At 40.2% G+C, this 26,385-nt stretch overlaps 1 protein-coding gene and 1 long non-coding RNA gene across 5 annotated transcripts in view; one reads left to right on the forward strand and one right to left on the reverse strand.

Moving 5' to 3' along the window:
- PARD3B (par-3 family cell polarity regulator beta) overlaps positions 1–26,385 on the forward strand; it is a 644,857-nt gene that overhangs the window by 404,547 nt on the left and 213,925 nt on the right. For all 4 annotated transcript variants that reach the window (XM_038422313.2, XM_043505627.1, XM_038422315.2 and 1 more), the window contains one exon: positions 4,642–4,686. In XM_038422313.2, coding sequence (XP_038278241.1) covers positions 4,642–4,686 — 45 coding nt within the window. The remainder of the gene's footprint in view (positions 1–4,641; positions 4,687–26,385) is intronic.
- LOC122458185 lies at positions 1,841–26,265 on the reverse strand. Its single transcript, XR_006278091.1, has 2 exons — positions 24,944–26,265; positions 1,841–1,958 (listed from the first exon to the last, which is right to left on the reverse strand). It is a non-coding gene; the product is annotated as an uncharacterized LOC122458185 (long non-coding RNA).

The raw sequence follows: 26,385 nt of genomic DNA on the forward strand, positions 1-26,385 counted from the left end.
AAGTCAGTGACCGATTTGTTGCCTTGTTTTACTGAAATATGTTTAGATCAGAAAAAGTGATTTATTTAGATTCTAAAAAGCTTGTAAGCAGCGTTAGTGTATGTAGCTAGGGAGTAAGGTCCATGCTAATGAATTTGCTTATTATAAAAAGTTTTATGTTAGGCTTTTTCAAACAGAGAATGTTGTTTGAGGAATTAGTTTTCCAGGAAATTCCTTGATGTTTTATTGGTTTAAGTTCGCTTTTTTTATTTTTGTAATCAGAAATGCAGAACTGCTCTTCAAAAGCATGTGTAATTTTGTTCACAAGAAGTATGGTACTATAGCCTTCACACATTTTTAAAGATTTTTTTTAAATAGATATCGGTCAGTGTGCAAAAACCATGATGTAAATTAAAGAGGCACTGTAAGTGAAAATAGTAATACCCTGCCTTTGGTAAAGAAGAGCAACTTGATTTTTTTGTACAGGACAGATTTATATTAGTTTGAGAAAAGAAAGGTATGGTGCTGAAACTGATCTGCAAAAAAAAAGGAGGAACATTGATTATCACTATTGGCAGATGCATTGATTTTGATTTTCTAAATAACTGTTTGAAATTAATTTACTGACCATTAAGGAAAGTGTTATTGTATCCAGAGAAGCAAAACTCTTATGACCCTATTTAAAATATGCACTGCATGCTACTCCATTGAAAAGAAAGAAATTGATGTAAAACACATAACTTGGTTGCCTTGAGCATGGCATGGAGATGCCAGTCAAAGACTGAGTAGAAGACAGTACACAAACATTTTTACCATCATGGCTTCTTCTACTGATGATAAGCATTACATCATATTCTAGAGTGCTGCTTTACTTCAGGCATTTCAACATGAAATATTGGAAATCTTAACATAATTGCATATTCATGTTATAAAGTTGTTCCGTCTCTTGACATAGTATTGGCATTGTAAAAAGAGTAATGCTAGCTGTGAGTGTTTAACTGGAGAGATTTCTGCTTATTAGCAGTATGCCATCTTCTGTCATCAGAGGATGATCATGTAGTTCTTGCTAACTCCCCAAATCTGTGCATTTTTATTAAGTGGTTGTAGTCCTTACTGGTCACTTACATTTCAATGAGCATTGCAGGTGCTGGCTGTAAACAAGTGGCAGGTTTCACCAACTATAATTAGGGCTACGATTTTGTCACGGAATCTGTGACTTCCAGAGACCTCCATGACTTGAGCCCATGGTGCCTGGGAGCTGCAGGGTTCCCACACCGCCTATGGTAACTGGGAACTGTGGGGGCCCCGAGCTCCCAGCCACCGCAGACGGCACGGGTGCCCTGGAGCTTGGAGCCGTCGCAGGTGGCCAGGGTGCCCCGCACTTCCCAGCTGCAGCGGGTGGTGGGGGTTCCCTGGGAGCTCCCAGCCCCCATAGGCAGAAGGGCCCCTGGCAGCTCCCAGCTGCTCCAGGCAAAATTCTGCATTGCACAGTGGCGCAGAATTCCCCCAGAAGTAATACATCTTTATACTGCTCATTTCCATTTGTTTGTTTGCTCCCCATTCTTTACTTCCTGGTCCCAGAGAGAAATAGATTTTTTTGTAGTTTATCACATGTAACTTTCTTACATTTAAAAACATGTATATGTATATATAGCAGTCTCATTAGGGAAAGTTATAGTTAAATTTTTGTACTGTCTGAAGTTTTCTGTATTCATTGCTGTCTTGAGATGCTCAGAACATTTTCAAGCATTTTCCTCTTGGGCTGAAACTTTCCATGGTTAGTCTTTATGATTTCAAAGGTAATTTCTTCTCTAAATGTTTCTTCAAAAATAATCCAGCCATTATTAAGTTAGTACTGATGTGGAGAGAGGGATTTCCCTCCCCCAACTTTAAAAAAAAAATAACAGATGCCTTTCTGCAGAGATATTCCAACAGTGGCTGAAGTTTAAAAATAAAACTTTCCATGTGGCTACGCCTTGCTGAGGAAAAAAGAACGCAAGTGAAAAATGAATGTTTTCATTGTGCAGTACTCAGCTTATTAAATTTTTTTATATTACTTAGATGTGAGGCATTATGATGGAATACACCCCTTTATTCACACCCTGCACACTATTGTAATAATCTTTGTACAATCTGTGCCTTGTGAGATATCATTTGAAAAGTCATAACTTGCTGATTAGTAATATCACGGTAAAGTGCTTGTTTATCACATTATATGTAAAGTTATGAACAAAAGCTGAAATTATGACTGAAGTGTGTTTCCCAGTTAAGTCTGGAGAATGTTTAAACCAGTTTCTCAAAGACAAAGGGCAAGCTGACTGTATATTTTTGTAAAATTTTTCAGTTTATAATCATTTCACTCTTTCTTTTCCTCTCCAATATTAAAATCTAATTTTTGTGTGTGAAGCCAGTATGTAAAGTATGCTTCCGTTATATGGGTGTATGCCTTTTAATAATATAAACCTGTCTCCAGCAAATCCAATCATCAACAGAGTTTTTAAAAAAAAAATCTATGAATCTTGGTATCTTGGTTTTTTTTATAGTTACCATGTACTGTAATACAGCCTGCTTCAGGTAATTACCATATATTATAGCGGTTGCCATTAGTGATTGCTATAATTAAGGTTGCAAATCAGTTTCCATTATAATCCCTTGTTTTCACACAATCATAACTTGTCAAAACATTAACCTTTGGGACTGAAGTTTTCCATGCTTACTTTCAGCTTGAAGGTAGATATTTTGGGGGGCAAAGTTTGAAATATCATGCAGGAAACTCATTTCCAGTCTTTTTGAGTTCTGGGGGCTGTTTAACTGGGTAGTGAAATGTGTGTCTGACTCTCATCTCCTCCAGAGACCATATGCCCTCAAAGAATGAGCACAAGCCCTGGAACCCAGACCTCTTTTTGTGTTCCATTCCCACTCTGGCCTGGCCTCCACAATACTTTGCACTTGTACAGAAATGTACAAAGATTACTTGGGCCTGGCTACACTACCACTTATTTCAGCAAAAAACACACCCCTGAGCAACCTAAGTTACACCGACACAAGCACGGTGCGTACAGCACTTTGTTGGTGGGAGAGCTTGTCCCGCTGACATGGCTAGCGCTGCTCATTGGGGCGGTTAAATTATGTCGACGGGAGAGCTCTCGCCCATCCACATAAAGGGGCTACATCATGAGCAATGTTACAGCTGCATTGGTACAGATGTGCCGCTGTAAGCTCTCTTGTGAAAAATGACTGGGACTATATCTAACCTAGAGTCTCTCCCCATAAAGTAGTCCAAATTAAATTGTCGTTTTACTGATGAGGAATGCGGCGGTGTGTGTTGAGAGTGTGGGGGACATAGTGGTCTAGTGACTTGATCATGGCCCTGTGCATCAGACGACCTGGATTCTAATGCTGAATCTGATGCTGACTTTCAGGTTGACTTTGGGCAAGACACTTTACCAGTCTGTTCCTCTATTTCCCATTTATAAAACTGGGATGATATTTACCTTCCTTTTAGATCTCCATTGAGACTTAAACGTCAAGCCAGGTCTGACTGCTACATACGATACTACAACTTATTGTACAGTAGTTGCTATTCAGTTTAGTCATTTACCACACAGTGGTATCTAAGATTCTACAGTTTTTCTGCATAGAGAGAATAGGAAGTTTCTATTGAATTACAGGTCTTACTGTGGTCTTCCCTGCAACTGTGGGTAAACATTGACTTTTTAGTGGTAGTCGCAACAGGGAAGGTTGTATAATAAATACCAGTTTGTATTATATTTTGTATGACTTGACAATCTATTATGCTGTAAAGGGAGACCAGGCATAAGTCCAAAGAGGTGGCTAGGCAGGTAGAGTTAAGGATAAGTTATCAGCCTTAATGCTCATTTCTCTGCTTGATTCATGAGCCTTAACATTACATTAGCACTTGTTCTTTTGCATAAAATTATTTTTAAGGAAAGGTGATTGGTTTTTCCACACAAGCTTCTGGGAGAAAGTTTTAATTAGTTTCATAAGATATAGGATAATAAACTGAAGTATACTTACTATGCAAAATTACAGTTTTTGTTAAGTTTAGAAATAGTTCTCCACTATTTATTCTGTATGCAAACTGATATGACTATATAGATCCATTCTTTTCAAGATGATGTAGACTGTAAAGACATGAGTTATAAACCAGTTTTTTTTTCATAACATAAAAGAGCACAGATTCTACAAAGGGATCTGCTTCCAGGAGACCTGATGCCTGCACAGAATCCATTGACTTCAGGGGGACTTCATGCAGATATGAGAGTCCCCGCTTGTGGATTCTTTCCCAGGATTGTGGCCTCTGCCCTGAAAATGTTACAATTTTCTAAAGTCCTATGATTTTTCTGACAAAATATGGTATTTACAAAATCAGTTGCCCTGCCCACAACTGAACTTCGAATGTAGAAATGCTATGGGCCTGATCCATGGCTCACTAAACCCCGAAGCAGTCATTCCATTGAATTCAACAGGCTTTGGATCAGGTGCTAGGTCTCTGAGGTATCCCAGGTGGATCAGAGAAAAAAAGCCTTTTATGCAAACCATTACAAACTCAAAAATTAGTATATCATGTGTCCGAAATTATTTCAAAGACTACTGGTTTTAAAGGAATTTCTGATCTCTGTCTCTCTTTGTCTCCTCCAGTGGCAGATGAAAGCCAGGTTAGTTCATTGGCTGGACACAAACAAGGTAAGAACTTTCTTGCACCTAACTTCACCTGCCCTTCCCTGAAAAAACAGCCAATTTTTGAGCAACAGATGGATCTTGCTTATAGCAACTGTAGTGGCTGAAAGGTTTGCAAATTAATGCATAACTTCACTTCCACAGTGATAAATTAAGGCTTACTTATTGCTTGGCAGTATATGTAGTTGCATACATAGGCTGGTTTCAGAGTAGCAGCCGTGTTAGTCTGTATCTGCAAAAAGAAAAGGAGTACTTGTGGCACCTTAGAGACTAACAAATTTATTAGAGCATAAGCTTTCGTGAGCTACAGCCCACTTCATCGGATGCATTCCGATGAAGTGAGCTGTAGCTCACGAAAGCTTATGCTCTAATAAATTTGTTAGTCTCTAAGGTGCCACAAGTACTCCTTTTCTTTTTGCGAATACATAGGCTGGGATCGCTTGCAGGAAAAGCAATAAGGGTTTCTTTAAAAATATATCTATTAAACACTGAGTAGCGTGTAAGTTAAAATAAGTAAAGGACAAAACCTGTAACCTTTTCACGTGCCAATGTAGGCACTTAAACAGTGTACATTGTGAACAATATAAATGTCTCATTCTCTTTGTCCTCCTGGAAGAATTTCAGTTTTCCACTCTCACAGTCTGAAATACTGAAGATAGACAACCCTACTTAAGATTTGACTATTGTTTTTTCATTCCCATTTAATCATCTGCAGAAGTTGTTCTTTCAGTATGACTATACTAATGAAAGAATCCATTTTTTCTTAAACTGCTTAAGATCTATATTTGTTAGCAATGAAGGTTTATATCCAGCAGTGTTACCATAAAGTCTTGTAATAACAATTCTGTAAAACAAGTTGCAATACTATACAAGATGCAGTTGCTTTATTACGGTAACAAGCCTTGTGGATGGGGGGAAGCAGTAGACATGGTATATCTTGACTTTAGAACTGTCTCGCATGACCGTCTCATAAACAAACTAGGGAAATGCAACCTAGATGGAACTATTATAATGTGGGTGCAACACTGGTTGGAAAACCATTCCCAGAGATTAATCATCAGTGGTTCATAGTCAAGCTGGAAAGGCATATCAACTGAGGCCCTGCAGGGATCAGTTCTGGGTCCAGTTCTCTTCAGTATCTTCATCAGTGATTTAGATAATGGCATAGAGAGTACACTTATAAAGTTTGCGGACGATACCAAGCTGGGAGGCGTTGCAAGTGCTTTGGAGGATAGGATTAAAATTCAAAATGATCTGGACAAACTGGAGAAACAGTCTGAAGTAAATAGATGACATTCAATAAGGACAAATGCAGTGTACTCCACTTAAGAAGGAACCGTCAGCTGCACACACAAAATGGGAAATGACTGCCTAGGAAGGAGTAAGAAGTACTACAGAACGGGATCTGGGGGGTCATAGTGAATCACAAGCTAAATATAAGTCAACAGTGTAACATTGTTGCAAAAAAAGCAAACATTCTCGGGTGTATTAACAGGAACGTTGTAAGCAAGACGCAAGAAGTAATTCTTCTGCTCTACTCCATGCTGATTAGGCCTCAACTGGAATATTGTGTCTAGTTCTGGGTGCCACATTTCAGAAAAGATGTGAACAAATTGGAGAAAGTCCAGAGAGGAACAACAAAAATGATTAAAGGCCTAGAAAACATGATCTATGAGGAAAGATTGAAAAAATTGGGTTTGTTTAGTCTGGAGAAGAGAAGACTGAGAGGAGACATAAGTTTTCAAGTACATAAAATATCGTTACAAAGAGGAGGGAGAAAAATGATTGTTTTTCACCTCTGAGGAAAGGACAAGAAGCAAAGGGCTTCTTATATGTCTTACATATCTGCTGTAGCTTTGTTAACATATAGCTCTCTGATTTAGGCATTCCATACTTGAAGACCATTTCCTTAATTTAGGGTAAGCTCCCTTTAAATTCTTCCTCTGGCTTCCTCCTCTTGTCTGTGTACCTCAAATATTCTTTCTGAAACTGGAGGATCAGCTCATATGTCCTGTTCCTACAGCTGAGGGGGGAACATTTTCTTTCAGCTGCTTCTCCTTTGGGTATGAAAAACCTTCTAAAAATGACTCATCAGATTGAAAGGTCTTTGGGTGTGAACCTTTTCTCCAGTCAGGAGAAGGTTCACAAATATTGCAACATCATTCAGTTTGCCAAGGATAAACAGAGGGTCTTCCTATCACTGAACACTGGAACAGAGCCTGTTGAGATCATAACTTGTTGGCAATCAGCTGCTAAAAGGTGCTAATAACCTAGAATATCAGGTTCCTAAGCAGCACTTCCAATTTTCTTTACATGCCCTTCTCCAGATTCTCTATAGATGACCTAATGAAAGATGCAGCCGTCCCAAATCTTTTATTGTTGGGGGGGATTATATATTTTTGCCAATTTTAGGGAGACAAGCAACTGCTATCCTTTGGATTTATCTGACCTCAACATGGAAAGCAACTCTGTCAGCAGAGGATTGAAGAGCACTTTTTCCCCATGGATACCAGCGTCTAGTATTGCCTAAACCACTCTTCAAAAAACCAAACCAAACAAACAAAAAGCACCAGACTCCTCCTTTCAAATTCTTAAGCACCTTCCTGCATTGTCCCATGCAAATAGTCATATTTGAAATTTGCTCAAGATCATGGAGTTATTTTCATACTGTTTCTGTTTGCCTGACACATTCTGTCACTTCAGACTTTTGGGTCTTAAAGGTTGAAAGACCAGGGCTATACTTTTCTGTTTCATCTTCTATCACATACCCTTCCTAGAAGAAAAGGAGTACTTGTGGCACCTTAGAGACTAACAAATTTGCATCCGATGAAGTGAGCTGTAGCTCACGAAAGCTTATGCTCTAATAAATTTGTTAGTCTCTAAGGTGCCACAAGTACTCCTTTTCTTTTTGCGAATACAGACTAACACGGCTGCTACTCTGATACCCTTCCTAGGTTTCCCTTTTATGAGAAACTGTTAAGAAACTGTAGCCATTTCTGCTGCAGGGAGCAAACAGCCTGTTATTTTCTCATTGCAAAAAGCAGAGATTCCACCTCATCCTAGACTTCAGGAAATTAAACATATTTCTCTAGTGAATTAATTATCACATACTGACAATCAATGCAATTATCCCTTTTCTTTTTCAGCATGACAAGTTCTATGAGATGTGTGCTTCAATAACTCTCTCGAAGGAAAAAGCCTTCTGGTGTCTAGTGGATGGAAAACACTTCCATCCTTTAGTCTTGCCCTTTGATCTAGTTACAGTATAGACGGTATTTACTAGTTACTGGGTAGAAGTGATAGCACATTTTGGTTTCCTAGGTCTACCTCTGTCTAGGCAACTGTTTTCTCAGAGCTACATCCCAAGGCAAGGCATTAGAAGCATGTGTAGCTATAGCCTCCTATTTCTATTTCCTGGTATATTTCACCCACAAAGAGTAGTCTTTTTTTTAATTCTCTAATGAAAATACGTACCTTTAGAAACGTCCCTGGATTTCCCCAGGACTGAAGCATTCCTATTGGAAGGTATGTCTCCGCAGGTGCCTCTGTCTCACTCACATGCACCACAAACAAGAATAGTATGACTATACATTCTGGTTATTGTGGCATTGTGCATCTTCATTGTTCGCGTGGCCTGTCTGAGAATGAAGCTACTGCAAAACCTACCTACGTTCTTAGAATTGCAGATGTTTTCTGCAGAAACTTCTGCTCATTGCAGTGGAAAGAGAAAAATCCCTGAACCAGTGTGTTGACATGTCCCATTTAGTTTGCCCTGGAAAAAACCTGGATCTGCAAAGTGTGGGCATTGGGGTGTCCTCAAAATTCCTTCAGGAAGGCAGGAGTGTTTCCTTATCTCCCCCTCCCCTTGTGCTTAGCATAGTAAACTTTTTCATTCTTTAAATCTCAGTGATAACAAAGTTGAGAGGAAAGGAGTACTTGTGACACCTTAGAGACTAACAAATTTATTTAAATTTATTAAAGTTGAGAGGGAGAGTGACACAAGCAGTGCCTCTTTAAAAATGTGAAAGACACAAATGGTCAAAACCCGGAGAATATTAGTTCAGTTTTGTATGAACTCTTCCTTAAACTTGTCTTTTTCATTTTCTTTCACTAGAAGAACAATAACAGGAGGAGGAGGAAGATATTATTTACAAGATCCTGTTGATGTAGAAAAAAAAAAGCCCTTTCTTGATTTTATAAAAAGACCCAAATTATGTACTGGTAGCTTACAGCTATTTGTGTTTTATTTTCCTTTTTTCCCCATTTTCTTTTTCTATTTTGATTTACTGCTTGAAATTCTTTTAATATGTATTGACTGTCTGCTGAAGTCCTTGCTGACACAGCTCTTTAAGATGATGCAGTACTGGTGAAAAGCTGATGAGTTCTTCTTTATGAGCTCTGACATATTAATTAGTAAAATGGGCTAAAAAAGCTTTCCTATTTCTGTTTTAATGTCTCATTTTCCAAAACACCCATCTGTATAGATGTAAAAACAGAAAGGCACCATAAAAGCACCAGTGAGTGAAAGGGTAAAGCTACTTGTTAGCAAGTTTATGATCTATGTTTTACTTTCAGTAGTCTAGATCAAAAGATCAGGTTGAATGGGTGGATGGGGAAGCTGCAGTGTCGTCTTCTCGTTTTACAAAGCAAGTGATATCTGTGACACAGTTATTATTGTGGCTGGAATTTTCAAAGGGGCCTACGGGCACTAGGCACTCAGCTACCATGGAATTTCAATGGGAGAGAGATACCAAAATGCCAGCCAAAGAAAATAGTTCAATAGTTTAAATCACTGCTGACCCACCTGACACTTGCAATTGGAAGCCCTGCTCTAAAGAGGACCTCACCACCATGTGACTGGAGGGGGGGCAGTATATAAAGTCCTGCCATTTCCTTTTAATTGTGGGGGCTTTCTTTCTTTCTTTCGATGATGTTGCCCAGATGGGGTTCTCATTCTTGTTTGTGTGATTGGATCTCTCAAGGTTTGAATCTTTGAACTGTGGGGTAATGTTGGATGACTTATTATTGTGCAGATTTTGGCAGATCTTGATATTTTTTTCTTTACTCATGATGGATTTGCCTCTTTGATCCATTTTTAAGTTCTGTTAAAGTTGGCTTCTCTAGGCATATTGGCACAAAGAAGAAGTTGTCACCTGAAAATTCACACCATCATATGCAACTGGGAAACCTGAAATAAGGGTATCAGGGCATGAGAGGCCTCTCTTTCAGAAGTTTGCTTTATGGTTTTCTACCTCCCAGTCATGTAGATTGGGTCTCCTGTGGGATTAGAATCAATAGGTAGGTTGAGAAATAATCTGCTCAATCTGCAGCAAGGGAGATTTAGTTTAGATATTAGGAAAATTTTCTAACTAGAAGGATAATTAACATCTGGAGGATAGGGATAATTTCTTCTTGACCGGTATTTTGAGTCCCTTCCCCCAGAGCTCAAGCTGTGCTGGGATGAATCTTTGTGCAAGTCTCTCCTCTTCATGGGTATGGGGGAAGCAATCAACAAAGTCTTTTGTCCACTGATGTTCCATATTGATTTATCTGGTGTCTATGGGCCTTCTTTTGTTGGAGAGGAGATGACACCTCTTGTGGTAAACTAGTATTTCACACTTGGTAATGCTTCTCTCCTGACTGTGAGGGTTTACAGTAGTAGAGAAAACACTTTTATAGTCACGAAGCAAACACTTAAATATTACCCTATAGCATGGCATACAGACATTATAAGTGAGATTAACGCATAAAATCTGAACACTCAACACATGTTTATAAATCTAATACCTGTGTTAACAATGCGAACACACAGGTGAGCTGGACTGGTTTCCAGCTATGCATTTGTCAGCCTTCAGTGAGGCCTACGGGCCTTGGCATGAGCTGGGGACTTGTTCTGCCTACCTCACAGTATAACTACACTGATACCAAAAAAAAAAAACTATCACACCCCTGACCCACATAGTTACACTAGTACAAAAACTGTGCGTACACCAAGGCCTAAGGGACAGGAACAGAGCAATACTGAACTGCTGAACTGTAAGAATCTTTATGGTATCTTAATACAGGGTAATGGTACATTTCATCAGAGATTGGAGGCTCAAGAGAATAAATCCTAGTCCTCTAACTTTCATTAGGTCTTAAGGAAGAATATGGATGAGACGATCCTTTACTTGCCCTAGTACTACAGGTACTGACTATCAAGTTCGAAACTTTTGTTATAGAAAAAACATGTCTTCCTACTCAAATTTTACTGATGCAATAAGCTGTTAATGAGTAAGCAGATTGTATATTGTTTGGATGGTGTTTGGCTCTGTTAGAAACCAGGAAAGTGTATAGAAGGATGCTAGGAAACAAAAGGAATAAACTTATCAAGTTCTGATGTTTCCTGTTTTAGCAAGGGAAACTCAGACTGGGTATTCCATATGTTGATTATTATCATGCTTTACAAAAATTGGGACTGATACAGCAATGTTCCCCCCCTACTAAACTGTGTGTTCTTTTACATGATGACTTAAATTTTTCACTGACTCAAGAGGTGACAGGCTAGACACTTACTAGTTCTTATGCCTCAAATTGTTAGACAAGAACTTCGAGTTAACAAAATCTGCTGTATCATTTAATTTGAGTAAATAGCAACTTCTTCTTTAGAATCTTTTCTGAATGCATGGCTGGCAGTCTTCACTGATGAGCCTCACTTCCAGAGGCTAGAGTCAGGCTACCAGGAGATCCATTGACCTGCCCTGTTCACAGCACTCCTGGGTTGCTTGGCTGGGTGATCTTCCACCATGGAAGAGAACAGGCAGTCACTTCAATCCTTAGAAGGACATTTTTTTAACCTAAAAACACCTTCTCACCTCTAGCTTTTCTTGTCAAGAGTGCAAAGTTGTTTCTTGCCATATGGCCATCAGTTTAGCCCCTTTTACGTTTTGGCATTTAGATGGAGAGAGAACTCTTGGTGAAATGCTTGCCCATTGAGGTCAATAGCACAACTGGCCAGTATTTCACCCTCTGTAAGCAACCTTCCCAGAGGAAGGGAAAGCGGGTGACAAAATGATGGACAAGCCTCAGCAAGAAAGATATGTTTCCTCATTTTCTGATTTGCTAGAGCAAGGTGCCTGAAAAGATTTTTAGGTGTCAAGAGTCCCACTAACAGTGCTCTTCTCCTGCCCCTATGAATCAACTGGTATAAGGAGCATTGCAGGACAATAATGATAGTCCAGCCTCAGCAAAATAAACCCTGATCTTGGGCTGTGTTTGAACTGTGCTCAGCATAACTAGAGAATGGAGACAAAGGGAGCTTTAGAACACCTTTATTTACCTTTCTTCTACAGATTAGTCTCTGATGTAGATTGGAGAAGCTTCAGGTCTGCTCCAATTTACATAAATCTGCAAAGGCGTTGTTCTGGCATCCAGGGATTACTGGGGCAATGTCCCCTTTCTTCAGATACATCCCTATTCTGGGGGCTGGTAAGAGGTGTTGGAGCCACTAAAGCAGTGTTACTCTCAGTGTTACTCACTGGTGGGAATCCTCCACCAGTCTGTTGATCCAACTTTATAACTTCCATGTGTTCCTGGAGCAGAAAAAGCAGCTGTAGACCTTGCTGTCTCCTGCCCCATGCTTTCTCTTTCTGTTTGGCCTCCTCTATTCCTGTGTTTTTCTTTTTTTAAACCCCTTCTGTTCACCTGGTGTCTCTTGTTCTACTCCTGATAAGTTTCCATTGCTCCTATTTTCCTTGTTTGAGGAATCAGCTAAAGTGGTTTTCTAAGGAGGCAGCTCACCCACTTTTCCAGATCTTTGCACCTGAATAGGGTCTTTACGCCCTAAGCACTTTCTGTTGTATCTGTCTGATGTGCACTTTCCAGGGCTTGTCGGTGGTGGATCCACGCATGCATGGGCACTGATAATACAGCAGTGTTTCATAATACAATTTCACAATATCAATCACAATTCATAAATTGTACAGACATAGCCCGGTTCATCACAGTGTTTTTCTTTTATCTTCCCATTACATAAACTTCGCTAGCCATATTTTATTTTGCTGGAATTTCTTCCTGTTTCTTTCTGTTGCTAGGCATTACTAGATATTGTTCTGTATGTAATTCAGTGAAGCCAGTCCAATTGGGGAGTGGCAAAATACCACAAGAGTATTAAAAACAGGAAAATGTTTTATTAGTGTAACATTCAATAAAACCATTCAGATTTTTAAGAGCTGTAATTAATATTTCTGTTTTGCATATGGTCTGTTAGTGTTTAAAATGAACCCCCTTCTCTTTTGAGACTGAATGTGTTGGCTGTGAGATTACAATGGACTAAAAGGAGGCCCCCACGTAGAGGTCTCAATCTGTTGCAGGCTGAAATACTCATCCTGGAACGGAGCAATGTCAGTCTGAGTGATTGTAGGGTGCTCACCGCTTGCATGTTCCCGCTGAAGATCACAGCCCTTTCCTTTATTGCCTGCCTGCACTTCTTCCTGGCCTGCCACATTTCATGTCCCCACTGCAGAGTTCTGCTTTGAGTTCGAGCTTTCTGCTGCAGGTGCTCGTCTATCATGTTCAGGCTTGAGGGCAAGACAACGCTAACACTGTGTCTCTGATTCTCCCTTATTTGTCTTGCTCCTTGTTGTTGCAATTTATACTTGTGCCGTGTGGATGCAAAATGCTGCCATTCTGATTTGATAGCATTTATACCCACTTTGCACTGACGTATATGAGAACCGAGTCCGACCTGCCACCCAGTCTGTTGGCAATGTGAAGAGGTCAGAGATTTCTCAGAGAGAACTGTTCATCGAAACTGTCTTGGGGATGTAATATTCACCTACCTCTGCAAAGTGAAAGGGACAAGGAGCCTTCTGATCTGCCTTCAAAGCTTCCTGAATGCTGTGAAGGCTGTGGGGAGGTCTGCACTACTATGCTACCCATACATACCCCACTAGAGCCTACTGGTTGATTGGGGGAGAGAACACCTCAATTTGGGATCTTCCTTCTCCATGAATATCTCCAGGCCCACCACTTGCTGCTACCCCTAGCTTTATCAAGCTGCTGCTTGATTCTTGTCAGTTTCACCTCTGCCCTAGAGGTTCTGAGTAGCAACTATTATGACTAGAAACAATTATTTTTAAATTAAACTTTTAACTTCTGCAGAAATTAATACTTTATGGTCCCTGTAGCCTGCCAGAGACAGTGTCCCATATGCTGTGAATTAGGTTTTGGGCACACTCAGGGCTCAGTTTGTTGAATATAAGTCGTAAACTGATATGTTTTCATGTGAATAGCATGTGCAACTAAGGCATTGGTTGGAACTACATCAAATGAAAATAAATATAGATTAGATTGCTGACATTGCACGCACAGTTACAAGAATACACGCATATACACATGCAATCAAATTCTAAAATGATTTACACCTGGTGCAATCACACTAGAAAGGGGATGTAATGGGATGTAAGTCAGCATAGAATACATAAGTACTTTAAGATGCTCCAAACCACTAAATCTCTACTCCTAGCAGCAATGCTGTGAGTGAGTGTGTGACGTTTCACTCCATATTCTTTATGAAATTATTTGATGTGAATATGACATAACTGAGATATACTTTATGCCAGATGGCTCATAGAATCATAGAATATCAGGGTTGGAAGGGACCTCAGGAGATCATCTAGTCCAACCCCCTGCTCAAAGCAGGACCAATCCCCAATTTTTGCCCCAAATGGCCCCCTCAGGGATTGAACTCACAACCCTGGGTTTAGCAAGCTAATGCTCAAACCACTGAGCTATCCCTCCCCCCCATGTGAGATATCATTGGAAAGGTTATGATTTACTGAATGTGATTGTCCAATTTGTATGCCTGTATCATTTCTGTATCTGAAGTTAGGAATATTAACTATATATCTGTATTTCAAATGTGTTACTTTGGGTGTCACCAGCAACCAGCCCTTCAGGTACAACAATGGAAAAGCCAGACAGGGCTAATGGGCCATTAGCAGAGACAATGGACTGTGAAAGGGTTTAGTCTTCCTGTGGACACTGGAGACAGCTTACAAGCTATGACTGCCACAGCCATGCAAAGACATGAATCCAAGTCACCTGGTACTGGATACCCTTTATCCTCTTTCGGAATGCCAGTAATGTTCCACGAGAAGACAAAGGATTCCCGCCTTACACAAGAGCTATATAAGGCAGGGGAGTGACATCATCGTGGTTCTCCTCTGCCTCCCCATCCAAAGAGACACTGAAAAACACCTGGAAGCAAAAAACTGAACTGAGGGGAGAAGGGTTGAGCCCAAGCTGGGAGGGTGTCTAGCTTGTGAGTAATAATACCTGAGGTCTCAAGAGGGAGACCAGGGCAGCTAGCTCTTCCTTTCAAGACTTTCTGTAATCTGCCTGCAACAATATCTAGGGTGACAAATATTATTTGTAACCAATTTCTTTAGTGAAACTAGCTTAGTTTCCATGTTTGGTTTCATTTGCTTAGTAATCTGCTTTGTTCTGTTTGCTACCCCTTCACGTTGAGGAAGGAAGCAGATTTCATAATATATCTGTGGGTCTGCACTCCAAGGGAGGTGGACATCTGTGTGCTGGGGCAAGTCCCTTAAGCTGAGCCTTCTCAGAACTGATCTCAGTGTCTGTTTTGTTCTGCAATTGGGTGTGGCCTTGCCTGTGTGTGTGTTGGAAGCGGCTTAATAGCCTAGCTCAGCAAGACAGGTAAAAAGGTTGCCCAAACTGGCATAACAGGCAGGCTCAGCAGTATCTCAGCTCATCGGGTGGCATCCTAAGGGGGGCAACCTGTCACAATAAGATAAAGAAATAGTACCTAGAGTTTTTCTGAATGAGCAGTGATGGTAAAATCTTAAATATAACTGAGTCTGCATTAGCTGTAGCCAGAAGAAAAGGCCTGATATTTAGAAGTATTGAGGTCTTCCAGCTCCCATTCACTTCTGTTGGAACTGTGGATGCTCGGGACCCTTTAAAGTTAAGCGTCACCTTGGGAGCAGTCAATAAGGCGAGTTTAACATTTAGAATCTTGGGGATTTTGACGTTATGTTAATCTCTAAATCAAGGATCGCTTAACTGCTCGTTGCATCGTTTCATCTGAGCATAAGCAAAATTCTCCAAGGACCTGTATTTGGCTGATAAAACTTCAGTTTCTACATGGAAATCCTCTGATCTAAAGACAACTGTTGAATCCTGCAAATGGGTCTGGCAGTTTCCATGCATTTATGGGGCCTTGTAAGCAAAGGGCTCTTCAAGAAGTGATGTTGATCAGATGTGGTGACTGATTACAGCAGGCAGATGGAGTCCATTGCGGAAAGCACAGGGAGTGGCTTGAGAGCCTGTGTCAGCCATTAATGAGAAGAAACTGTTCATGTGATTCTAAAAACCATTGGGCTATATAGTTACAAATGTACAAATTCAGATCTTACTGGGTACCTTCATCACCAGTCTTTATCTGCCTCTCACTGCTATGTTTAGTCCCCCAGCTAGTGTGTGTACATTTCTCAAGTCCTGTTCATGACAACCGTCTGCAGATGTTTGGGAAAACTCTTGAGTGTATTAGGGACTGAAAAGCATCGGCATTTACTATAGTTCTTTTAGTTGTTCATTGTGACTGAAGAAACCTGCAGCCACTGTTGAGTGCCTCATTTCTTAATCCTTTCCCTCCAGGAGTTAAGTTTTTATGGGCATAACCGCCAGTGCTGGCAATGGGCATACTGAAATCACTGGCGCCAAGGAGTTAATGCATTTGGAAAACGTCCCAGATGATACATCTGCCCCTCTAATTTACAGTTCAGCGGATGAGGCAGTGAAGGAGGATTAGTGAACAACTGTATACCCCCTTTTTCTAGCTATGCAACAAACTTGGGGGGAAGCAAGAATAGGTTATTGGTGACTTGCTGGAAAATACAAAATGAAATAACTCATAGATTTACCTGTTTTTTCTGCTGTAACTCCATTGCTTACCACATGCATCTTGCTCTACTTTCTGGGGTTTGGGTCTGTGGGGGAGGAGGGATCTATAATCCCCAGCAGAGTTGAGAATTTTTTATTATTGTTATTATTATTATTATTATTATTTAAATCCTCTCATCTTTCTTTGCTAAGATGTAGGTTTTTAAGGGTAGTAGCAGGTAATTGATATTCCAACTCCAGCTCATTTCTCAAACGTTGTCTTATGTAGTATTTACTTTTCATAACATTTTAAATAAGGTTTTATTGTAAGAAATAGGTTGCCAGTACTATTAATATGCGTCTTTGCATAGTAAAAACTGTACACAGTAATATTATGCAGGGAGAAAAACTTTGAAGAAAGAATTGTGTAGTTGCTCATGGAACAGCATCAATCATTTTTAGCAGTTCTTGCAATAATAATAATACCTAGCACTTTTCATACAAATCGCTTCCAAAAGGGTACTAAAATACTTTTTACTGTCTATAGACAGCATGCAAAGGACAGTCAAATAAATTTGTTAGTCTCTAAGGTGCCACAAGTATTCCTTTCCTTTTTGCAAATACAGATTAACATGGCTGCTACTCTGAAATCAGTCTTAATTGTATTCCTGTTTCTGCTTTGCGTTTGTTTTATCTTTACCATTAATTATGAAGGGCGGCACTGACTGGATTAAGCAGTAATCCTTAAATTTAGTTATCACCAGCAGTTCAGTTGTTAGTTAACCAGAAGAATTGAAGAAGAAGCCAATGGCAGTTACTGCAGTTAACAGTCAGTTCTGGATTCACTATAATAGTGAACAGTCTGTGTGTGCATGAAATATGCTGTTAAGGAGAAAGCCAGTTGTAGGTTGTTTTGATGATATCTGATTCTGTTAGAGACCAAGAAATAGGCTAGAAACAAATTAGAAAACACCAGCCAGGGAAGGTGAAATCACACTCTGAAGGCACAGCTCCAATTCTCTTTCCAGGGTTTTTCATTATTAACAAAAGGTTCAAAACAAACTCATGCATCCCAAAGCAGCCTCACAGCCCTGCAGGGTCTTACCTTTGCTCACATCTACAGGGCTTCCCAGCCCTTCCCAATAGCCAGTGTCTGCTCCCTGCAAGCATCTCCTTTTTATGCCCTTTGCCTTACAACCTCTCTCTAGTCTTTCCCTGACCTGGATATCCCTCTGCATGCTCTTATGTCTCAGAGCAGGAAGCCTTCCTGAAGGGCACCTTACAAGGCGCAAGCAAGTGACCTACAATGACAACGCTCAGTTTTAAAGGGCTATAAAAAGTGTATGAGGATGTAACAGGCCCAGTGCCCTGTTACAATGAGTCTGTGTGCATATGTCTGTATGTATACAGATAAAAACATCATACGGTAATGCATGCATAATTGTAAAATAGATCATTGGAGCCAGATTCTTTGGTTGGGCCTAAAGGAACTAGTCCACTCCCTGTTGCTATTTCAATGCTGCTCCTGTATAGGCTGCCCACAGCCCCAAGGGGCCATCAGCTGGGCCCAGGGATTATTGACTATGGTCTGATGCTTGCAGAGAATTCTCATTGACACTATTAATACTGTATTGACTTCCTGTGCATGATCTTATGCGTTCTCGTTCGTACTAAAGGCATAAAGTGTGTTACTTTAGGTTTGAAAACTCAACAAAGAATATGAGGGAGATGTATTGTGTTCAGTTTTGTCCCTCATTAGGGACAAAGCACCTTGAGAGGAGAAGTTATTACAGAGACATAGAACCTAATCCTGCAAAGTACTGAATTTCCTCATCACCCACTGACTTCACGGGGGTTGAGGTTGCTCAGTGACTTGTAGGCACAAAGCCAAAATTGTAATGCCACAATGAAGGTTTTCTTCATGAGGGCCAGTTCCTCCATTTCAGCCAAGCTACATTCTATTTTCAGGACCTGGGTGGACAGAGAGAGAAATGTGGCTAGTTTGTCCCTTGGCAGAAGTCTGCTCTGACCTTCATTAGCTTATAGCAACCCTTTAGGGGCCATTACACGAGTGAGGATTGCTAGGGCAGTTTTCCTGCCTCTTTACACTGTAGGAGTAGTGCATAGGGGCCAGAAGAGGAACTGAACATCTAGCACGGATTTGTTTCGGATTTTGATGTAATTACACTATTTGTAATTATATGTGATTATATGCTAGATATCAAGCAATAAATATCAAAAGAAGCAAACAACTTTCAAAACCTTGAAAAGATTTAGAAAAGGTGGCATGTTTGGCACTGACAAAAAGCATGAATCTTTAATTCTGTCATCGTGTCTGTCCTCCTTTCTGAAGCAGAGTCAAGGAAACCTACATAAGAAACTGATAAGATCAATTCATTCCAAAATAAATGCCTGCAGATCTTCTGAGTCCATTGGAAAGAGTTTCTTGCAACTTCAGAAATTCTAGGTAAAGCAAATCAATCTAAAGTGTCAAATAGGGATAAGAATACAATGATGGACATGTTTAGGACATACTTTAAGGAGCCACCAACACAAGTTCTACGGCAAGTATATAGACACCACCTTGAAAGAGAGAAAGAGGATGACCTAGAGATGCAATGTACAGAACAATAGAGAAGGAATCCATCAATGTGATCATGAAATGGTAGAGTTCATGGTTCTAAGGAATGGTAGGAGGGCGAACAGCACAATAAAGACAATGGATTTCAAGAAGGCAGACTTTAGCAAACTCAGAGAGTTGGTAGGTAAAATCCTATGGGAAGCAAGTCTAAGTGGAAAAATAATTGAAGACAGTTGGCAGCTTTTCAGAGAGACATTATTAAGGGCAGAAGAGCAAACTATCCCACTGTGTAGGAAGGATAGGAAGTATGGCCAGAGACCACCCTGGCTTAACCAGGAGATCTTCAATGACCTAAAACTCAAAAAAGAGTCCTACAAAAAATGGAAACTCAGTCAAATTACAGGTTTCAGAGTAGCAGCCATGTTAGTCTGTATTCGCAAAAAGAAAAGGAGTACTTGTGGCACCTTAGAGACTAACAAATTTATTTGAGCATAAGCTTTCGTGAGCTACAGCTCACTTCATCGGATGCATTCAGTGGAAAATACAGTGGGGAGATTTATATATACACACACACAGAGAACATGAAACAATGGGTTTTATCATACACGCTGTAAGGAGAGTGATCACTTAAGATGAGCTATTACCAGCAGGAGGGTGCGGGGGTGGGGAAGAAAACCTTTTGTAGTAATAATCAAGGTGGGCCATTTCCAGCAGTTGACAAGAACGTCTGAGGAACAGCGGGGGGTGGGGAGGGAAAATAACATGGGGAAATAGTTTTGCTTTGTGTAATGACCCATCCACTCCCACTCTAAGTTTTTTTTTTGTTGAAGAATAGTCACTCTTAGTTCTGTAATCGAGTGACCAGAGAGATTGAAGTGTTCTCCGACTGGTTTTTGAATGTTATAATTCTTGACGTCTGATTTGCGTCCATTTATTCTTTTATGTAGAGACTGTCCAGTTTGACCAATGTACGTGGCAGAGGGGCATTGCTGGCACATGATGCCATATATCACATTGGTAGATGCGCAGATGAATGAACCTCTGATAGTGTGGCTGATTTGTGTGGCTGATGTGATGTGGACTTCTACATAGAGTGCTTCCGCCAATGTGCACGGGCTGAAATTGTGGAAAAGCAGCATCACTTGCCCCATAACCTCAGCCATGCAGAACACAATGCCATCCACAAATCCGCACAGACACACCCCTAGAACCCCAACCTGGGGTATTCTATCTGCTACCCAAGATCCATAAACCTGGAAATCCTGGACGCCCCATCATCTCAGGCATTGGCACCCTGACAGCAGGATTGTCTGGCTATGTAGACTCCCTCCTCAGGCCCTACGTTACCAGCATTCCCAGCTATCTTCGAGACACCACTGATTTCCTGAGGAAACTACAATCCATTGCTGATCTTCCTAAAAACACCATCCTAGCCACTATGGATGTAGAAGCCCTCTACACCAACATTCCACACAAAGATGGACTACAAGCCGTCAGGAACAGTATCCCCGATACTGTCACGGCTAACCTGGTGGCAGAACTTTGTGACTTTGTCCTGACACATAACTATTTCACATTTGGGGACAAAGTATACCTTCAAATCAGCGGCACTGCGATGGGTACCCGCATGGCCCCACAGTATGCCAACATTTTTATGGCTGACTTAGAACAACGCTTCCTCAGCTCTCATCTCCTAATGCCCCTACTCTACTTGCCCTATATTGATGACATCTTCATCATCTGGACCCATGGAAAAGAAGCCCTTGAGGAATTCCACCATGATTTCAACAATTTCCATCCCACCATCAACCTCAGCCTGGACCAGTCCACACAAGAGATCCACTTCTTGGACACTACGGTGCTAATAAGCGATGGTCACATAAACACCACCCTATATCGGAAACCTACTGACCGCTATTCCTACCTACATGCCTCTAGCTTTCATCCAGATCATACCACACGATCCATTGTCTACAGCCAAGCTCTACAATATAATCGCATTTGCTCCAACCCCTCAGACAGAGACAATCACCTACAAGATCTCTATCATGCATTCCTACAACTACAATACCCACCTGCTGAAGTGAAGAAACAGATTGACAGAGCCAGAAGAGTACCCAGAAGTCACCTACTACAGGACAGGCCCAACAAAGAAAATAACAGAAAGCCACTAGCCATCACCTTCAGCCCCCAACTAAAACCTCTCCAACGCATCATCAAGGATCTACAACCTATCCTGAAGGACGACCCATCACTCTCACAGATCTTGGGAGACAGGCCACTCCTTGCTTACAGACAGCCCCCCAACCTGAAGCAAATACTCACCAGCAACCACACACCACACAACAGGACCACTATCCTTGCAACAAAGCCCGTTGCCAACTCTGTCCACATATCTATTCAGGGGACACCATCATAGGGCCTAATCACATCAGCCACACTATCAGAGGCTCATTCACCTGCACATCTACCAATGTGATATATGCCATCATGTGCCAGCAATGCCCCTTTGCCATGTACATTGGTCAAACTGGACAGTCTCTACGTAAAAGAATAAATGGACACAAATCAGACGTCAAGAATTATAACATTCAAAAACCAGTTGGAGAACACTTCAATCTCTCCTGTCACTCGATTACAGACCTGAGGGTAGCTATCCTTCAACAAAAAAACTTCAAAAACAGACTCCAGCGAGAGACTGCTGAATTGGAATTAATTTGCAAACTGGATACAATTAACTTAGGCTTGAATAGAGACTGGGAATGGATGAGTCATTACACAAAGTAAAACTATTTCCCCATGTTTTCTCCCCCCCACCCCACCCGCCACTGTTCCTCAGATGTTCTTGTTAACTGCTGGAATTAGCCTACCTTGCTTGTCACCATGAAAGGTTTTCCTCCTTCCCTCCCCCGCTGCTTGTGATGGCTTATCTTAAGTGATCACTCTCCTTACAGTGTGTATGATAAACCCATTGTTTTATGTTCTCTGTGTGTGTATATCAATTTCCCCTCTATATTTTCCACCAAATGCATCCGATGAAGTGAGCTGTAGCTCACGAAAGCTTTTGCTCAAATAAATTTGTTAGTCTCTAAGGTGCCACAGGTACTCCTTTTCTTTTTGCGAATACAGACTAACACAGTTGCTACTCTGAAACAACTCTGACATCTGTGTGGAAAAGCACCACACACACAGGCAGGGCCACAGGATTCTTTTATTTTTGGAATAAAACATTTTGATTTTGAAATTACTCTTTTTTTTTTTTTTTTTAGAATTTGTTAAAATTTTAATGTGTAATGTAATACAAAATAGTCAAAAACTAAATGAAACTTGTCGATCAACCCGAACAAAACAATATGGGGATTTTCAGTCAGAATATTTTTCAGTTTTATTCCAGTTCAGAATGAAGCGATTTCAAAATTTCAAGTCCTCTGTGAAACAGCACTTCAATCCTCTACACACGTCTATTGAGCACTTTGAAAATCCTGTCCATTTAAGGGGTTTAAAGTTGAGCACCCAACAAATTAAAGCACCCAAAATCATGACCCACTTTTAAAAATCCTGACCTGGGCATTTGTCTACTGGAGAAGATAAACACACCAGAGGAAAATACTGCTTTGTTTTATGCCTCTATTTTTCCAAAGGCACCTGTGAAACGGAGGAAATTTAGATAGACCCAATGCATTTACCTACACATTTAAGAGCTCAGTGCCAAAACAAAATAATAAAAGAACTCTTAAGTGACTCCTATTCTTCAGAGTCATGAAACAACTTTCCTAGTAGCATGTATGCAGACCCCAAAAGATTAATAACTTCTTCTGACTGGAATTTCAAGATAAAGTCAGATTCTGACATCCTTTCCCATGTTTAGTATCTTATTTTCACTAGGGGTATAAGGAACTCCTAGTATCTAACATCAGTGGTAAAATTGCCAGACATGTAGAAGCAGGATTTCCCTTTACACTTACAATATACAAAGTGACTCCAGTTACACTCTAATTTACATAAGTAGGAAAGAAACTCCCATTATGTGGATTTTTTAGAATATGGAAACCATGAGTGGATTCTTGAGTAAATAGAATCAGTAAACACTGAAATTAAGAACATTACTAGAATCACTAATGTTGAGATGTGCTTTCACAATTTTGAATGTGTATTCCAAGTGTGTGTTCTCTTTGATAGGGAATTATTTTTAATTTCAAATAGAATTTCTCAATGTCTTTATATAAATTAATAGCCTGAAGTTTTCAAGATAACCAGTTTAATTTCTAAACCAGAATAAGAAAATCTAGTGATTGAAATGCAGCAGTCATACATTATATGGCAACATCAATGTTGGTTATTAATCAAACTAGCTGTTTTCGATTAAACTGCCGAAATACTATCCTTCCAATTTCTTCAGTGTGCTCTACTGAATTTGAACATCATTCAAACCTTCTACAGCAGGCAAGAATGCTGACATTGAAGAGTTATATAGTTAACTATACGAATGTATTATGCAGTGCCAAAATGTGAGCTACTGATGACTAGGCTGTCAGTGCTAAAGTAGATTACAGGCTTTTGATTAGAATGTACAGTATTAGGAAATTTACCCATTTTTGTAAAAATGGAATGGCTGAGCTGTTAACACTGACTCAGAATAATTGATTCTCCAAAATTATATTAAATATATAAAACTCCAAAACAGCTTACATACCAACAGCAGAAAATTCTGTGCTTGACTTCAGGAGCCAAGTTGATTGTATTATTTTTCAGAAGAGATGAACCACTTGTGAAGTTGACACTGACTCAGTTACAGGCTGACACAACATTCATCTGAAATACTATACTTAACAACAATTCAGGTTCAATCTCAAAATAAATCTGAGAGAATTAATTTTATATCAAAATAGTTGCTTATTTTCACCTTAAAGTGGAAAACATCTGAGTGGGCTGGAGAGAGAGAGAGAGACACGGGCATGTAGTGCTGACATGCTCTTAAAGAGGAGGAAGGTACTGTATACTACACTTTTGCAGGTCATACAATGCAGCAATTATCTGCAAGGAAAGTGTAACACTACAAAGACAAGGAGTCTACAGCCTAGCCGCTCAAAAGGCATTGAAATTAGCCAGGGCTGCAAAAGGGCAATGAAACACTCTAGGCTGTAAATGCTTTGGGGAAGTACCATCTTTTTTGTTCTGTGTTTTCACAGCATCTAGCCCAAGGCATTACTGCAATACAAATAATAATAATATAATTGAATGAAAAGTGTGAAGTGATGTTAGAAACGGCAGCCCCCTTTGTTGGTTGATTTTAGTCAGAAATTTCACAGAAGACGTCAAAGCAAGAAACTATTCCACCAAGCCAAGAAGCAATAAAATCATAATTGGAGGCAATGAGATTGAGAAAAAATTAATGAATAATTGGTTATTTTTACGAATATCCATGATTGCTGGTTTACTCCCTTATTGAGAAATCAGTCTGCTCTAAAGAATCTCTAGCACTGGGAAATTGTGTTATTCACTGAAATTTCTGTTTCAAGCAGGAATTATCCAGGCAATACTGGATTTACTGTGCCAGCACTTTTAGGGGAAAATATCAGGCCCTACAATTGGAGCAAAACTCAGTGTTACTACTGAGTGGAATGTCCACTGTTCCATCATATTTGGGTTGCATCTCTTTACTTTAGAGATGCAGGAAACTAGAGTTCTCAAAGTGAGTGAATTAAGGGTTCCCTACTACCAACTTCCAGTCAAAAGTCTTTGTCTCTGCGAAGCTGAAGCTGACAATAGTGGCTCCAATTTGCTCATCTTACCAACCTGCAGGAAGACCTCAGTGACTGACTTTTTGCTACTTTATTGTCTGAACTATTGCTTCATATTTTTTCTTTTTTCACTTGCTCTCCCCTACAGCACAGAGTTTGGGGAACTTGGGCAGCCAGCATGTTAAAGACGGTAGATTTCCAAGAGATTTTCTGTTTTTCCCAGCGTGGGGAAACGTAGTTTCCAGACATAGTTCCAAATGTCTCCTCTTGCTCACAGGCACCTGAGGTTGACCTAGAACTCCTCAATTTGAAGAAAGTGAGTCTAGGAATGGCCTGGTGCTTCCCTGTCAAGGTCCATGTGCATAAAGACGTCAGCTCTCCCCTCATCTATAACTACATTAAATAAGCCTAGAGAGCTAATGGGATGGTAGCTTTGAAGGGGCTTAGAGTTTACTCAACCAAATCCTCTGGGACTTATTGGACAGAGAAGTCCTGTTCATCATCAGAAGAAATCTGTGAACCTGGTCCGTCTTACATACATTCATATACAATTATATACTGGATCTCCAGACTTCGGCCAATGCATCATTTGGCTTCTTTATGCTTTGGTATCTCTGTAATCTTCTTGTGCCAGTATTTTTAACTTGCCTCGGTTTTGTGTCACTCTGGACACATCCCATTTGTGATGGATCAATGGGCATGTAACTTGGAAGAGAGACTACTTTTGTCTTGCTTGTTAAGTTCTTTTGTTTCATGTTAGAGAGACATGCCCTGCCTCTTATCCCATGTCCACCATGCATGCACACATGCTTTCTTGACAGGGATATGATTCCACATACTATAATACAGTTGTTCTATTATTGGTGTTGCATAAAATTAATCTTTATGTTCCAAATATTTGACTTTAACTTCCTGGTCTGAGGTAAACTCCTTAATATGCATACATATCAGTTGTGAGTTACCGGAATACTTGTTGAAACAGATCTTTAATGGCCCACAGTGAGGCAGATTGTTACCAGTGCCAATGAAAATTCGGATTCAATTTGCTCAGTGCACGGCAATTTATTTGAGAGAGAATCACACAAGCAGTAAAAGGTTATATAAAATGTCTCCCTAATAAGCTTCAATTCTCCAAGCATAAACCCTCAGTAACTATGTCGGCCTTACACAGTATCCTGATTGGCAAACAAAGCAGGTATAGCTACCAGTCCTAGATGAAGACTTCTTTTCCTCTATTCTCTTCCCCTCTCAAGTACTTGGTCTGTCAAATGTCCCCCAAAGCAGGTCTTGGTAACCCTGAGGCTCTCTGTCTTACAGCGTCACAGACCACTTCAGATGTTAATTGGGGAACTACTAACTAACTTACTCTGCTTAGCATTTATACCTCTTGTTCTCAGAAGATTCACATGTCCCAGAAATGTGCCCTGTGGGCATTTCATTACTGGTTTTTCTAATTAATATTTTAAGAGACTGCAAAACAGAGACCAAAGATCAGTT

Source organism: Dermochelys coriacea, chromosome 11 (genome assembly GCF_009764565.3).
Source record: "Dermochelys coriacea isolate rDerCor1 chromosome 11, rDerCor1.pri.v4, whole genome shotgun sequence".
Classification (NCBI taxonomy): Eukaryota; Metazoa; Chordata; order Testudines; family Dermochelyidae; genus Dermochelys; species Dermochelys coriacea.